The sequence below is a fragment of the Bubalus kerabau genome, chromosome 1 (assembly GCF_029407905.1).
Source record: "Bubalus kerabau isolate K-KA32 ecotype Philippines breed swamp buffalo chromosome 1, PCC_UOA_SB_1v2, whole genome shotgun sequence".
NCBI classification, from domain to species: domain Eukaryota; kingdom Metazoa; phylum Chordata; class Mammalia; order Artiodactyla; family Bovidae; genus Bubalus; species Bubalus kerabau.
In genome coordinates, this window is record NC_073624.1 from 47,470,162 (window position 1) to 47,483,840 (window position 13,679).

Genomic DNA, 13,679 nt, shown 5'->3' on the forward strand with positions numbered 1-13,679 from the left:
GAAAAGACTCATGCTGGGAGGGATTGGGGGCAGGAGGAGAAGGGGATGACAGAGGATGAGATGGCTGGATGGCATCACTGACTCGATGGACATGAGTCTGGGTGAACTCAGGAAGTTGGTGAGGGACAGGGAGGCCTGGCATGCTGCGATTCATGGGGTCGCAGAGTCAGACACGACTGAACAACTGATCTGATCTGATCTGAACTGATCTGATTTACTTCTTATTAGGAAAAATAAGGATTTCATTTATTATTATACTTTCTATTATACCTTTCCCCTTCTTCGCCTTTTATCATTATTCCACTAATTGTATATCCTCTGTTACGAAGCTTTGTACTTGTAAGCACTTTATTTACATCTTCGTTTCTTATGCTCTCGACTGGACCTACTATTTCTTGATTCCCAGCTTTGTAAACTGAGATATTAATGCTTCTCCTCCCTTCAGTGCTTCGGCTCCCAAGTTCTAGAACTGTAGTTTAATTTTTATATTAACAAGTACATTTACTTCACATATTTAAATACCCTGTTTCCTTTTAAAAGATAAAGGTTATTTTATTAAGATAAAGGTTATTTTATAAAGACTATAAATGAAATAAAACTAAGATTTTTGAATCACTAATAAACCTGTGAGTTAATACACCTGTGAGTTATAATACACCTATGAGTTATATCATATTATATATATTAATATTACTTCACTTTTAAAACAGTCTCCAAAGGACTTGGACATAGATATATTTATTTTAGATTTTTAAAAAATCAAACAAAAGTATTTACATTTTTTTGTGATATTATAATACATTTTTTAAGAGCTAACTTGTACCATATAGCTGCACATGCTTTTCAGCAGTTCACTTCAGTTCAGTTCAGTCACTCAGTCATGTCTGACTCTTTGCGACCCCAAGAACTGTAGCACGCCAGGACTCCCTGTCCATCACCAGCTCCCAGAGCCTACCCAAACTCATGTCCTTTGAGTCGGTGATGCCATCCAACCATCTCATCCTCTGTCGTCCCCTTCTCCTCCTGAGCTTTAGTTATTCCTAATGTTTCTAATTGGCTTCATTTACACCCCTTTCACTGTTTATCTTCAGCATTTCCTCCATTTCTTTCCATCGGTGCCTCATGTGATACCGAGTCTCCTGTCCCCACAGACTCTGGACTTCTTATCCCATTCTGGACAGGTTTCTCTCTAGGTCTGCTGCATGCCCAGCTGGGATCCTAGGATTCCCTTCCCACGGGGTTGATGTTCCTGACTCCTGGATCCCACGTCTACCTCTCTTGTGGGTATCCTTTACTTTCCTCCATAATTAAACATACATGTAATCTATTTTTTTTTTTCCTGCATCTCATTTTGAGTAACTTTCTAAAAGTCTGGTGAAGGGTGAAGGCTGCTGTGAATATGGATGGGATGTGGAAGAGGTGGGCTTGTCCCCTGCTCTCCCCTCGGCCTCCCTCTCATCTTGCTCCCTCTGGGGCTCTGCCCAGCAGACCGTTCTTCTCTCCTGTGAACGCTCCCTGTTTCTCTCCCTCTACTGCACTCCTCTTTACTCAGTTATCACTTCTCCATCCAGTGAGTCTTCAGACATTTGTTAAAGACTCTGCTCTCCTGTTGCTCCCATGCTTGTTTTTATTAGCAGCAGAGGGAGGAGAGGCAGACTATGGGTTCTTGAGCTCATGAGTGGGGTGGAACCAGTGTACCAAGGGCAAGCCTTCTGACCTTAGGTAAGTCAGCTAACATCTATGTGTCAGCTTCCTTATTTGTAAATGAGGATACAATGGTACACATCTCAAAAGCTAATGGAAGAACATATGAGGTACCATTGGTAAAGTTTCAGAGCCGATACCAATGCAGAGCAACGATCACAAACACCAGTTGCTCTTATCAGTGAAAGTGAAAGTTGCTCAGTCATGTCCGACTCTTGGTGATCCCTTGGATTACACAGTCCATGGAATTCTCCAGGCCAGAATACTGGAGTGGGTAGCCGTTCCCTTCTCCAGGGGATCTTCCCAACCCAGGGATAGAACCCACGTCTCCTGAATGGCAGGTGGATTCTTTACCAACTGAGCCACAAGGGAAGCCCAAGTGAAGCTGTTTCCACTTGTTTTTGAACTGGGGACCTTTTGCGTGTTAGGTGAACGTGATAACCATTACACCACAGAAACCAGGCACTCTTATCAGTAGATGGTATTATACCTATATATACCTTTACCATCATTTCAGTCAAGTCTCAGGAGGAGTAGTTGATAGAAGCTCTTTTGCTTTCTTAAAAAGAGTAGCTAAACATCATCAACACTTGCTTTCCTTCCTCATCTCCCATGGCAAGATAATCACATGCAGAGCCAAAATAAATGATTTAATTATAAAGATCTGAATTTTTTTAAAGAAAGACCACTGAGAATGGGTATATCTGAAAGGATGGACACCCTCATATATTATAAGTGCGAACATAAATTGCTACAGTTTCTTTGCATAGCATGGTGGCTCTAGGTATGGAAATTTTTTAGGTGTTGATGTCATCTGATCTTAATTCTACTTCTAGATATAGCTTAAGGATACAGTCTCAGATGTAGGTGAAGTTTTACACAAGGAGAATATTCTTTGCACTATTATTTACATAAAGGATTAGAAACTCCATCAAGTCCAATATTCAGGAGGGGAAAGCAAGGAGGACAGAACAGCTGCAGGGGTCTCAGCCACTGAGAGCAGGGATACAGGAATTGGGGCAGGGCTGGTGGGACTCCAGGCCCTTGTGGGGAAAAAGGCTCTTGCAGAAGCAAGGAAGACCTGGGCTATGCGAGCCGTATCACCAGGAACTTTATCAAGGAGAGACTTGATATGGAACAAGACATCATTTTGGAAGGAAGAGTCATTTACCAATGAACATATATCCACAAATAAATCTTTTTGTATATATAAGGAGTAGAGCATAGTCATCACACACATGTGATTTGCATCAGAAAGACTCAGGGTCTAGTCCAGACTCTGGCACCAGCGTGACAATTTGGACTCAGCTAAGTCTGAGTGAGTTTCAGGAGCCTGCAGGTCAAGGACACTGGATCAATGTTGTCATTAATATTAGTTATTATCAATTCAAAAACACAGGTGTCCCAACCTCACCTCATTTCCAGAGTATTCACCTCCTATCTGTTCTTCTAGTCTCTGGTTTTACTGTTCCTATAACTTCGCAGATGGCTGTCTCCTGTCTGATTTCCTTCCCCTTGTGCCCCAACAGGAGAGCAGGACTCTGACTTGGCTTGGAAGGAGCTATAGGAGGTGAATGACTTTTCTTAACTAACAACCAGCAGAGCCCAGGAACAGAGAGTCACACTGGGCTAAGTTCCTGGGGCACTGGTGGCCGTCTCGGGGGAACCCACCAGAGAACTTGTCCCTCCCTGCTCCCTGCAGCCTCTGCCCCTCACAGTGGAGCTCACAGTCTGTTTTTTCTCCCCAAGGGTGAGGTCACACCTCCTTCCAGCCTGACGCAGACAAGAAGCTGAAGGGAGATCCCTGAGACCCCCTGCTGCCACCATGAGCTCAGAAAACTTCGGATACTGCTCAGGTAGTCAGCTCTCTCTGGAAGGTTCCTACTTGTGACCCAGAATTGAGGGAGGTGTTTCCAGGCTGAGTTAAACTACAGAGGAATCAAGAACCATGAAGAGGATGGATAAGCATCCTTGAGCTTCCAATAGACCAGGAGATTCCTCTCACCCTGGGGTCTGCCCACAGCCTCCTTCCCGGCCCTCTCCTCAGGGAGCCATGACCAAGGTGCTGACTTCCTGCCTCTCCCAACACCCAGCAAGTGACTTAGTACGGTGGCCTGGAGAGCACACTCGGAGCATGGACCACAGATGGCAGTCCCCAAGGCCAGGCAGGCCTGGGAGAGGAGGTCCTCCAGCATCATTGGACTTCTCCTGCTCTCTCCCTTGGCCAAGCCTCCTCCTGCTCCCAGACCCTGGGGCATCACCACAGAAGCTGTTTCCTCTGGCTCTTCCCAGCCACCATCCCAGCCGCTCTGCAAGGGTCAGTGGACCTTGCTCTGAACCCCAGTCTGGCCTTTGCCGCCTCCCACCTGGAGGGGAGGGGTGAGGATCACATCTGGCTCCACCCCTCCTCCACCTGGTGGATCCCCTCCCCTGCCCATCCTAGAGTCTGTGGTCAGAAGCAGGAATCCTCTCACATGGTAGTTTTGCTCAATGGCATGTGATCCTAAAGTCTTTTTTAAAATTAGGTAACATGAGTTTGTAATGTTTTCTAAGTTTCATGATTACAGCATTATATTTCTACTTCTATATATGCTAGTGCATGCTCACCACCAAAAATGAGTCACAAAGAATCCCCCTTGTGTGCTATAGAGTAGAATGAACAAATCACAAGAGTTTTAAATGTAAGGAGGATTCAAAGTCTTGTCCAAGAAATGTCTGACACTTGACCTTGGATTCAACCTCAGAGCTTTCAGCTCTGTGGCCTTGGGCTGTCCATTCCCCTGTCTGAGTTTCACTTGCCTCTTCTGTGAGATAAGGATAATGCCTCTTTGTATGGATTTACCAAGATACACATTTGATATCAAGTCCCAGCCCACACACAGATATATAGCCTGGCCACCAATATCTTACCTACAATTCCATAACCTCCAGATCTCTGAAATCACTCAGGGATTTTGATAACTCATTGAGGAGTGATCTGAGGCTATTTGTAGTCATTACATTCTTTATCCCATTTAACGTGAGTATTCAATTGTTTCACTGCCCAAACATGAAAGCATTCATTTATAGGGTGCTGCCCGTCTATTCTGGAAGTGGTAACTAACAAATCACACTTGCTCTCTCTTCTCTTTGTGTGTGTGTGTTCAGTTGCTCAGTCATGTCCAACTCTTTGCAACCGCATGGACTGCAGCCTGCCAGCCTCCTCTATCTGTGGGATTCTCCAAACAAGAATATGGAGTGGCTTGCCATGCCCTCCTTCAAGGGATCTTCTTGACTCAGGGATCAAACCTGCCTCTCTTACATCTCCCAAGTTGTTGGGCAGGTTCTTTACCACTAGAATTCCCTGGGAATCCCACTTATGACCTCAATTTACCTGGGAATCCCACATAGGATCTCATTTCACCTAACCTCCTTACAAGCCCTATCTTCAGAAAGGTCACCAGGGGGTTAACTCTTCAACACAAATGGCGGGGGGAGGGGGGACAGTCCATCCATAACCCTAGGTGACCTCACCAAGAGCATCCCAGGTGACTCTGCTCAGCAAGAGGAATTTTAACTATTTTATACTCTAACATTTATGTCCCACCACTAATTCATCTAATCTTATTCCCTTTCCTTTCATCCAGATATTGAGATCTTTTTTGAGGATGTTGTTGAGTGCCTCTGGGACATACTGAGCAGAGAGACACTGCTACTCCTGCTGAATGAATTCCTGGAGAGAATTAAGGCTGAGGCCAGTTTGTCCAGGTAACCTGCACAGGTGCACCAGGAAGGTCACCCACGTCCCCCAGCACCAGGCTAGCTTTCTCCTGGAGTAACACCTCCTCCACGCAGGACCCTATTGTTGGGGTCAAGGATGTTCCTTCACAAGATCCCATCAGGAATGTTTCCTCCATGTCATTTGCTGACAGTGAATGATCGTGGGTTGAGAAGAGATGAAACCTGCAAGGAAGGGGCAGGTTATGTGACCTTGGACAAGTTACTGAACTACTTTCTGCTTTAGTTTCTTCATCTTTTCATTGTTATTGTGAGGACACTGAGATCATGCATGTAAAGTGCTTCCCATAATGACTGACACAGAGTAAGTACTCAATCAATTCAGATCAGTTCAGTTCAGTCACTCAGTCGTGTCTGACTCTTTGCGACCCCATGAATCACAGCATGCCAGGCCTCCCTGTCCATCACCAACTCCCGGAGTTCACTCAGACTCACGTCCATCAAGCCAGTGATGCCATCCAGCCATCTCATCCTCTGTCATCCCCTTCTCCTCCTGCCCCCAATCCCTCCCAGCATCAGAGTCTTTTCCAATGAGTCAACTCTTCGTATGAAGTGGCCAAAGTACTGGAGTTTCAGCTTTAGTATCAGTCCTTCCAAAGAAATCCCAGGGCTGATCTCCTTCAGAATGGACTGGTTGGATCTCCTTGCAGTCCAAGGGACTCTCAAGAGTCTTCTCCAACACCACACTTCAAAAGCATCAATTCTTCGGCACTCAGCTTTCTTTACAGTCCAACTCTCACATCCATACATGACCGCTGGAAAAACCATAGCCTTGACTAGACAGACCTTTGTTGGCAAAGTAATGTCTCTGCTTTTGAATATGCTATCTAGGTTGGTCATAACTTTCCTTCCAAGGAGTAAGCGTCTTTTAATTTTATGGCTGCAGTCACCATCTGCAGTGATTTTGGAGCCCAGAAAAATAAAGTCTGACACTTTCCACTGTTTCTCCATCTATTTCCATGAAGTGATGGGACCGGATGTCATGATCTTCATTTTCTGAATGTTGAGCTTTAAGCCAACTTTTTCACTCTCCACTTTCACCAAGAGGTTTTTTAGTTCCTCTTCACTTTCTGCCATAAGGGTGGTGTCATGTGCATATCTGAGGCTCTTGATATTTCTCCCGGCAATCTTGATTCCAGCCTGTGCTTCTTCCAGCCTAGCATTTTTCATGATGTACTCTGCATAGATGTTAAATAAGCAGGGTGACAATATACAGCCTTGACGTACTCCTTTCCTATTTGGAACCAGTCTGTTGTTCCATGTCCAGTTCTAATTGTTGCTTCCTGACCTGCATACAGATTTCTCAAGAGGCAGGTCAGGTGGTCTGGTATTCCCATCTCTTTCAGAATTTCCCATGGTTTCTTGTGATCCACACAGTCAAAGGCTTTGGCATAGTCAATAAACCACAAATAGATGTTTTTCTGGAACTCTCTTGCTTTTTCAATGATCCAGCAGATGTTGGCAATTTGATCTCTGGTTCCTCTACCTTTTCTAAAACCAGCTTGAACATCAGGAAGTTCACGGTTCATGTATTGCTGAAGCCTGGCTGGAGAATTTTGGGCATTTCTTTACTAGCGTGTGAGATGAGTGCAATTGTGCGGTAGTTTGAGCATTCTTTGGCATTGTCTTTCTTTGGGATTGGAATGAAAACTGACCTTTTCCAGTCCTGTGGCCACTGCTGAGTTTTCCAAATGTGCTGGCATATTGAGTGCAGCACTTTCACAGCATCATCTTTCAGGATTTGGAATAGCTCAACTGGAATTCCATCACCTCCACTAGCTTTGTTCGTAGTGATGCTTTCTAAGGCCCACTTGACTTCACATTCCAGGGTATCTGGCTGTAGGTGAGTGATCACACCATCGTGATTATCTTGGTCGTGAAGATCTTTTTTGTACAGTTCTTCTGTGTATTCTTGTCACCTCTTCTTAATATCTTCTGCTTCTGTTAGGTCCATACCATTTGTGTCCTTTATCGAGCCCATCTTTGCATGAAATGTTCCCTTGCTATCTCTAATTTTCTTGAAGAGATCTCCAGTCTTTGCCATTCTGTTGTTTTCCTCTATTTCTTTGCATTGATCGCTTAGGAAGTCTTTCTTATCTCTTCTTGCTATTCTTTGGAACTCTGCATTCAGATGCTTATATCTTTCCTTTTCTCCTTTGCCTTTCACTTCTCTTCTTTTCACAGCTATTTGTAAGGCCTCCCCAGGCAGCCATTTTGGTTGTTTGCATTTCTTTTCCATGGGGATGGTCATGATCCCTGTCTCCTGTCCAATGTCATGAACCTCATTCCATAGTTCATCAGGCACTCTATCTAACAGATCTAGGCCCTTAAATCTATTTCTCACTTCCACTGTGTAATCATAAGGGATTTGATTTAGGTCATACCTGAATGGTCTAGTCGTTTTCCCTACTTTCTTCAATTTCAGTGTGAATTTGGCAATACAGATTTCATGATCTGAGCCACAGTCAGCTCCTGGTCTTGTATTTGTTGACTGTATAGAGCTTCTCCATCTTTGGCTGCAAAGAATATAATCAATCTGATTTTGGTTTTGACCATCTGGTGACGTCCATGTGTAGAGTCTTCTCTTGTGTTGTTGGAAGAAATGTTACTCAATCAATAGTAACATTTAAAAAACTTGTTGGGAAGAAACAGGGGTCAAGGGTCTTCTTTCTGGTGAGGAAAACGAAGCAGAATTTCCTTTGGGACAAGTTGGAAAATAGTGACACCACCATTTGTGTCCTGGGCTTCTGCCTACAGTCTTTCTATTCCCCATGTTAGGAGCTGTACCAACCCTCCTGGCCCATACAGCAGAGAGACTAGAGAGGAACTGGAGGAGCTGGTGGGATCCTGGATTTAGCCCTGCCCAACTACTGGGCCTGTGGGCTTAAGACTTTGAATCTCAGATCCCTCCTGTGTCCAATGGGAATAGCAATTCAGTCTGATGGATTATGGTGATGGCCTCAGAGTGAACTGCAGGGTCAGAGGTGGGGAACCAAGTGCAATTATTTCGTCCAAAGGACCAGGGAGGCCTGCACCAGGGTCAGACCCAGGGCTCAGGGTGGAGCAGTGGGTCCAGTTTGGAGGACTAGTAGGCAGGCTTGGGCAGCAGGACCAGGACTAGAGTGAAGAGAGTGGGCCCTAAAGACTCAGAACTGAAGGGACTGTGACCCTAGCAGAGGTCCCCTGAGTGGGAAAGGGGAAAAATTTCTTCCCTCCCTGATGGGCTCCCCTCATGCTGGACTAGAGGGCCCTGGGTGACCGTGTCTGCACACCCTGCCTGGGACATGGCTTCTCCCTCCATCTGGGACCCTCTTCTAGTCTAGGTGGAGTCCCCCTGACAGTGGGAAGGCCGTGTGGCTCAGCGAGCCATCCAGGGTCACAATGACTGGCTGTGATTGTGTGACATTTGAGGGATTCTGAGGAGCCTCACGCATCCCCACCCAAGAGGAAAACACTTCCTCCACCAGCTGTGTAAGTGCTGGTCTCCTCAGGCTCAGCTGTTCAGATGGATATTTCTTCAAGTTCCTTGAATCTTTAGAGGTTCCACAAAGTTGCACACGACTTGAGGTGCAGGCAGTGAAGCTGTCACCAGGTAAATTGTGAGTTAGGTTGGTGACCCCCTGAGCGGTTGAGAGTGCTGGGTGACAGATCAGGATTCAGTGAGGTGAGCTGGAGAGTCCAAGGGAAACCAGGGCTCATAGCACATCTCTCTGTTTCTGTCAACTGGGGCAGTGGGTGGACCCAGTGACCTTCTGCTGAGAAGGTCAATGGCTCAATGCTTAGAAGACAGCAGATGGCAGACCAAATGATTATAAGTGCCTTCTACCTCGAGTTTTTGGGTTTAAAAAATTCTAAGTCATAGAGACAGCCAATCTGCAAATTGTTAGGGCACAGTGCCCAGGACTGCCCTTTCTTTGACTTCAATGGCAAATTTAGGGGATCCCCAAAGCAACTCTCAGTTTCAAGAATTCCCTATAGAATGGACAGGACTCACTGAAATCTTCAAGATCCCAGCTACAGTTTACTACAGGGAAGGATAAAAGTTCCCACCAGCCACAGGGCAGAGACTGGGCAGGTTTCACATACGAAGCTTCCATTGTCCTCAGGACACATTAGTGACCTGGATTCGGTGTGTGATAAGATGCACGGAGTACTGCCCATCAGGGACACTCCCCTTGCTTAAAAGCCAACCCTGACCTGTCATCTCCAGCCCCTCCTGGAAGTCAGACTCGTGCCCTAGTGCCCAGCTCTACCAGATGACAGAACTGATACCATGAGACCCAGAGACCCTGGGTCACTTGTCACCTTCTCAGACTGACCAGTGACCAAAGGCCCAGGCAGGCAAGGACACTCTTATCAGCCAGAATTCTAGGGGCTTAGGGACCACTTCCTGGTAGCCAGGGCAAAGGGCAGGGAGACTTCTCATTACACTCTGAAGCCCCTGAATGAAGGTTTTCTCCTCCAGTCCTACATGTCTTTGTTTATCTGTGGAGTTCCCACTCCAAAATCTCTTTCAAAGTGGTGGTGTTGACTCACCTGTGAGATGTCTTTACCACATACCTTTTCTTTGGCTGAGCTGTATGGCCTGTGGGATCCTCATTCCCCAACCAGGGATTGAGTCAAGGCCAGCAGTGGGAGTGCAGATGTGTAACCTCTGGACCACCTGGGAATTCTCTCCAATACCTCTCTTAAGTTGCCAGTATCCTAAGCTGACTTTCGTCTACCTATTCCAAGTTTAGCTATTTCAAGATGGAGCATCTATAAGGTATGAAACGTGTTTAAGGTTGAAAGAGGAAATTTTACATTTATAAAATTCTTTTCTAATGATTTATAGTAATATATCTGTATTTATGTAGAATAGATATTATGGAGTCAATTTTACAGAGGCGCGAACTGCCTTTCTAATCCCTTGACCTTCATCGTTACAGGGAAGATGTGGATGAACTACACAATTATCTGAATGAATTGAAAAGAGCCTTGGTTGAGGACGACAAAGAAAGACTCTCCAAAGAGCAGCTGGACAGGAGGAGGTTTCTGAATAAGTTTCGTCGGGTGAAATGGCAGCTGGAGGAGTGCATAAGCAAGTTCCATGAGCTCGCAGACAAGGTTGAGAAGGTCCATAAGGGATGTACCATCTCCAACGTGTTGGTCCATAGCACCGGTGCTGTGTCTGGTATTCTGACCATCGTTGGCCTGGCTCTGGCACCCGTGACAATGGGGGCCAGTGTGGTGCTCTTGGCCACTGGGATAGGGCTGGGAGCAGCAGCTACTGTGACCAGTGTGTCCACCAGTATCATCGAACATGTGAATAGGTCATCAGCAGAAACCGAAGCCAGTCGCATGATGTCAACTTTCATGAAGAAATGGAAGGTTCTCCTAGAGGTACTCAAGAGCATCCCCACAACAGAGAAAGTCACAAAAGCTGTACAGTGCATTGAAATACACATCCATGCCATAGAGACAGGCCAAGCCATTCCTGGCTCTGCAGCCAATGCAAACATAGGCGTGAATGCTGGGAGAATCTCATACCCAGCCATCAAGCAGATAGAGACAGGTTTCAAAGCCACAGCTTTAACAATTACCAAAGGAGCCCGGATCGGGGGTTTGGCCACTGCAGGGGTCTTCCTTCTGGTGGATGTGGGCTTTATGGTGAAGGAGTCAATGCACCTGCATGATGGTGCAAAGACAGAAGCAGCTGAAAGCCTGAGGCGGCAGGCATGGGAGTTGGAGAGGAAGTTGGAGGAGCTCACCCAGATCTATGAGAGTCTGCAGGAGGACCTGATTTAACCACCCCCAGAGCAGTGCTGGGTCCAGGAACATGTGAGGGTCTAAAGTGCAGAGGTACTTTGTTAGAGGGAAAGAGAGGGAAACCACATTAATGAAGCTGGGTGTTAGGAATTTGGCATTTCTGTGGTTGAGCACAGCAGGGAAGGGATGAATGTAGGTGATAGATGAGGAGAGAGAAGGAAGAGGCCTGGAGCCTGGATTAAGGGAGGAGGGGGGACCAGAGAATAAGAGGCAGGGAGAAACCACTTTTTTTCATACTAAGAACGTTTTATTTTGTATTGGAGTATAGCCAATTATTAAACAATTAACAATGTTGTGATAGTTTCAGGTGAACAGCAAAGGGACTCAGCCATTCATATACACGTACGCATTCTCCCCCAAACTCCCCTCCCGTCAGAAACCACTTACTTTGGACTAAAGGTGACACTGGAGGCAGAATAAAGGGAGAGGCAGGCGAACTAGCAATGAGAGGCCAGGTATACGAACGGGTTGAAAATGGGAGAAGGTCAGTTAGGATTGTTGGGATCCAGAAGTAGCAGGGGCTACTCTATCGCCCTCCACAGGCTGTGATGTCCCAGCAAGAAGAGACCCCTGGTGGTGGTCTCTAGACCTCTCCTCCAACATCAACTCACCTTTGGCCCTAGTTATATGTCTTACTTCAGTTCAGTTCAGTTCATTCGCTCATTCGGTTCCAACTCTTTGCGACCCCATGGATTGCAGCACGCCAGGCCTCCCTATCCAGCACCAACTCCCGGAGTTCACTCAGACTCACGACCATCGAGTCAGTGATGCCATCCAGCCATCTCATCCTCTGTCATCCCCTTCTCCTCCTGCCCCCAATCCCTCCCAGCATCAGAGTCTTTTCCAATGAGTCAACTCTTCGCATGAGGTGGCCAAAGTACTGGAGTTTCAGCTTTAGCATCATTTCTTCCAAAGAAATCCCAGGGCTGATCTCCTTCAGAATGGACTGGTTGGATCTCCTTGCAGTCCAAGGGACTCTCAAGAGTCTTCTCCAACACCACAGTCAAAAGCATCAATTCTTCAGTGCTCAGCCTTCTTCCCAGTCCAACTCTCACATCCATACATGACCACTGGAAAAACATAGCCTTGACTAGACGGACCTTTGTTGGCAAAGTAACGTCTCTGCTTTTGAATATGCTATCTAGGTTGGTCGTAATTTTCCTCCCAAGAAGTAAGCGTCTTTTAATTTCATGGCTGCAGTCACCATCTGTAGTGATTTTGGAGCCCCCCAAAATAAATCTGACACCGTTTCCACTGTTTCCTCATCTATTTCCCATGAAGTGATGGGACCAGATTCCATGATCTTAGTTTCTGAATGTTGAGCTTTAAGCCAACTTTTTCACTCTCCACTTTCACTTTCATCAAGAGGCTTTTTAGTTCCTCTTCACTTTCTGCCATAAGGGTGGTGTCATCTGCATATCTGAGGTTATTGATATTTCTCCCGGCAATCTTGACTCCAGCTTGTGCCTCTTTTAGCCCAGCGTTTCTCATGATGTACTCTGCATAGACGTTAAATAAGCAAGGTGACAATATACAGCCTTGACGTACTCCTTTTCATATTTGGAACCAGTCTGTTGTTCCATGTCCAGTTCTAACTGTTGCTTCCTGACCTGCATATAGGTTTCTAAAGAGGAAGGTCAGGTGGTCTGATATTCCCATCTCTTTCAGAGTTTTCCAAAGTTTATTGTAATCCACACACTTAAAGGCTTTGGCATAGTCAATAAAGTAGAAATAGATGTTTTTCTGGAACTCTCTTGCCTTTTCCATGATCCAGCAGATGTTGGCAATTTGATCTCTGGTTCCTCTGCCTTTTCTAAAACCAGCCTGAACCTCTGGAAGTTTATGGTTCACGTATTGCTGAAGCCTGGCTTGGAGAATTTTGAGCATTACTTTACTAGCATGTGAGATGAGTGCAATTGTGTGGTAGTTTGAGCATTCTTTGGCATTGCCTTTCTTTGGGATTGGAATGAAAACTGACCTTTTCCAGTCCTGTGGCCACTGCTGAGTTTTCCAAATGTGCTGGCATATTGAGTGCAGCACTTTCACAGCATCATCTTTCAGGATTTGAAATAGCTCAACTGGAATGCCATCACCTCCACTAGCTTTGTTCGTAGTGATGCTTTCTAAGGCCCACTTGACTTCACATTCCAGGATGTCTGGCTCTAGGTGAGTGATCACACCATTGTGATTATCTTGGTCATGAAGATCTTTTTTGTATAGTCTTCTGTGTATTCCTGCCACCTCTTCTTAATATCTTTTGCTTCTGTTAGATCCATACCATCTGTCCTTTATTGAGCCCTTCTTCACATGAAATGTTCCCTTGGTATCTCTAATTTTCTTGAAGAGATCTCTTGTCTTTCCCATTCTGTTGTTTTCCTCTATTTCTTTGC

General features: G+C 45.7%; 1 protein-coding gene across 1 annotated transcript; it reads left to right on the top strand.

Annotated features, from left to right (window-relative positions):
• Positions 1-3,757: 3,757 nt before the first annotated feature.
• On the top strand, positions 3,758-11,849 carry LOC129643231 (apolipoprotein L3-like). Its single transcript, XM_055567524.1, has 4 exons — positions 3,758-3,800; positions 3,997-4,083; positions 5,331-5,451; positions 10,410-11,849. The coding sequence occupies exons 1-4, from the start codon at positions 3,758-3,760 to the stop codon at positions 11,266-11,268; spliced, it is 1,110 nt and encodes a 369-aa protein (XP_055423499.1). The 3' UTR covers positions 11,269-11,849.
• The last annotated feature ends 1,830 nt before the right edge of the window (positions 11,850-13,679 follow it).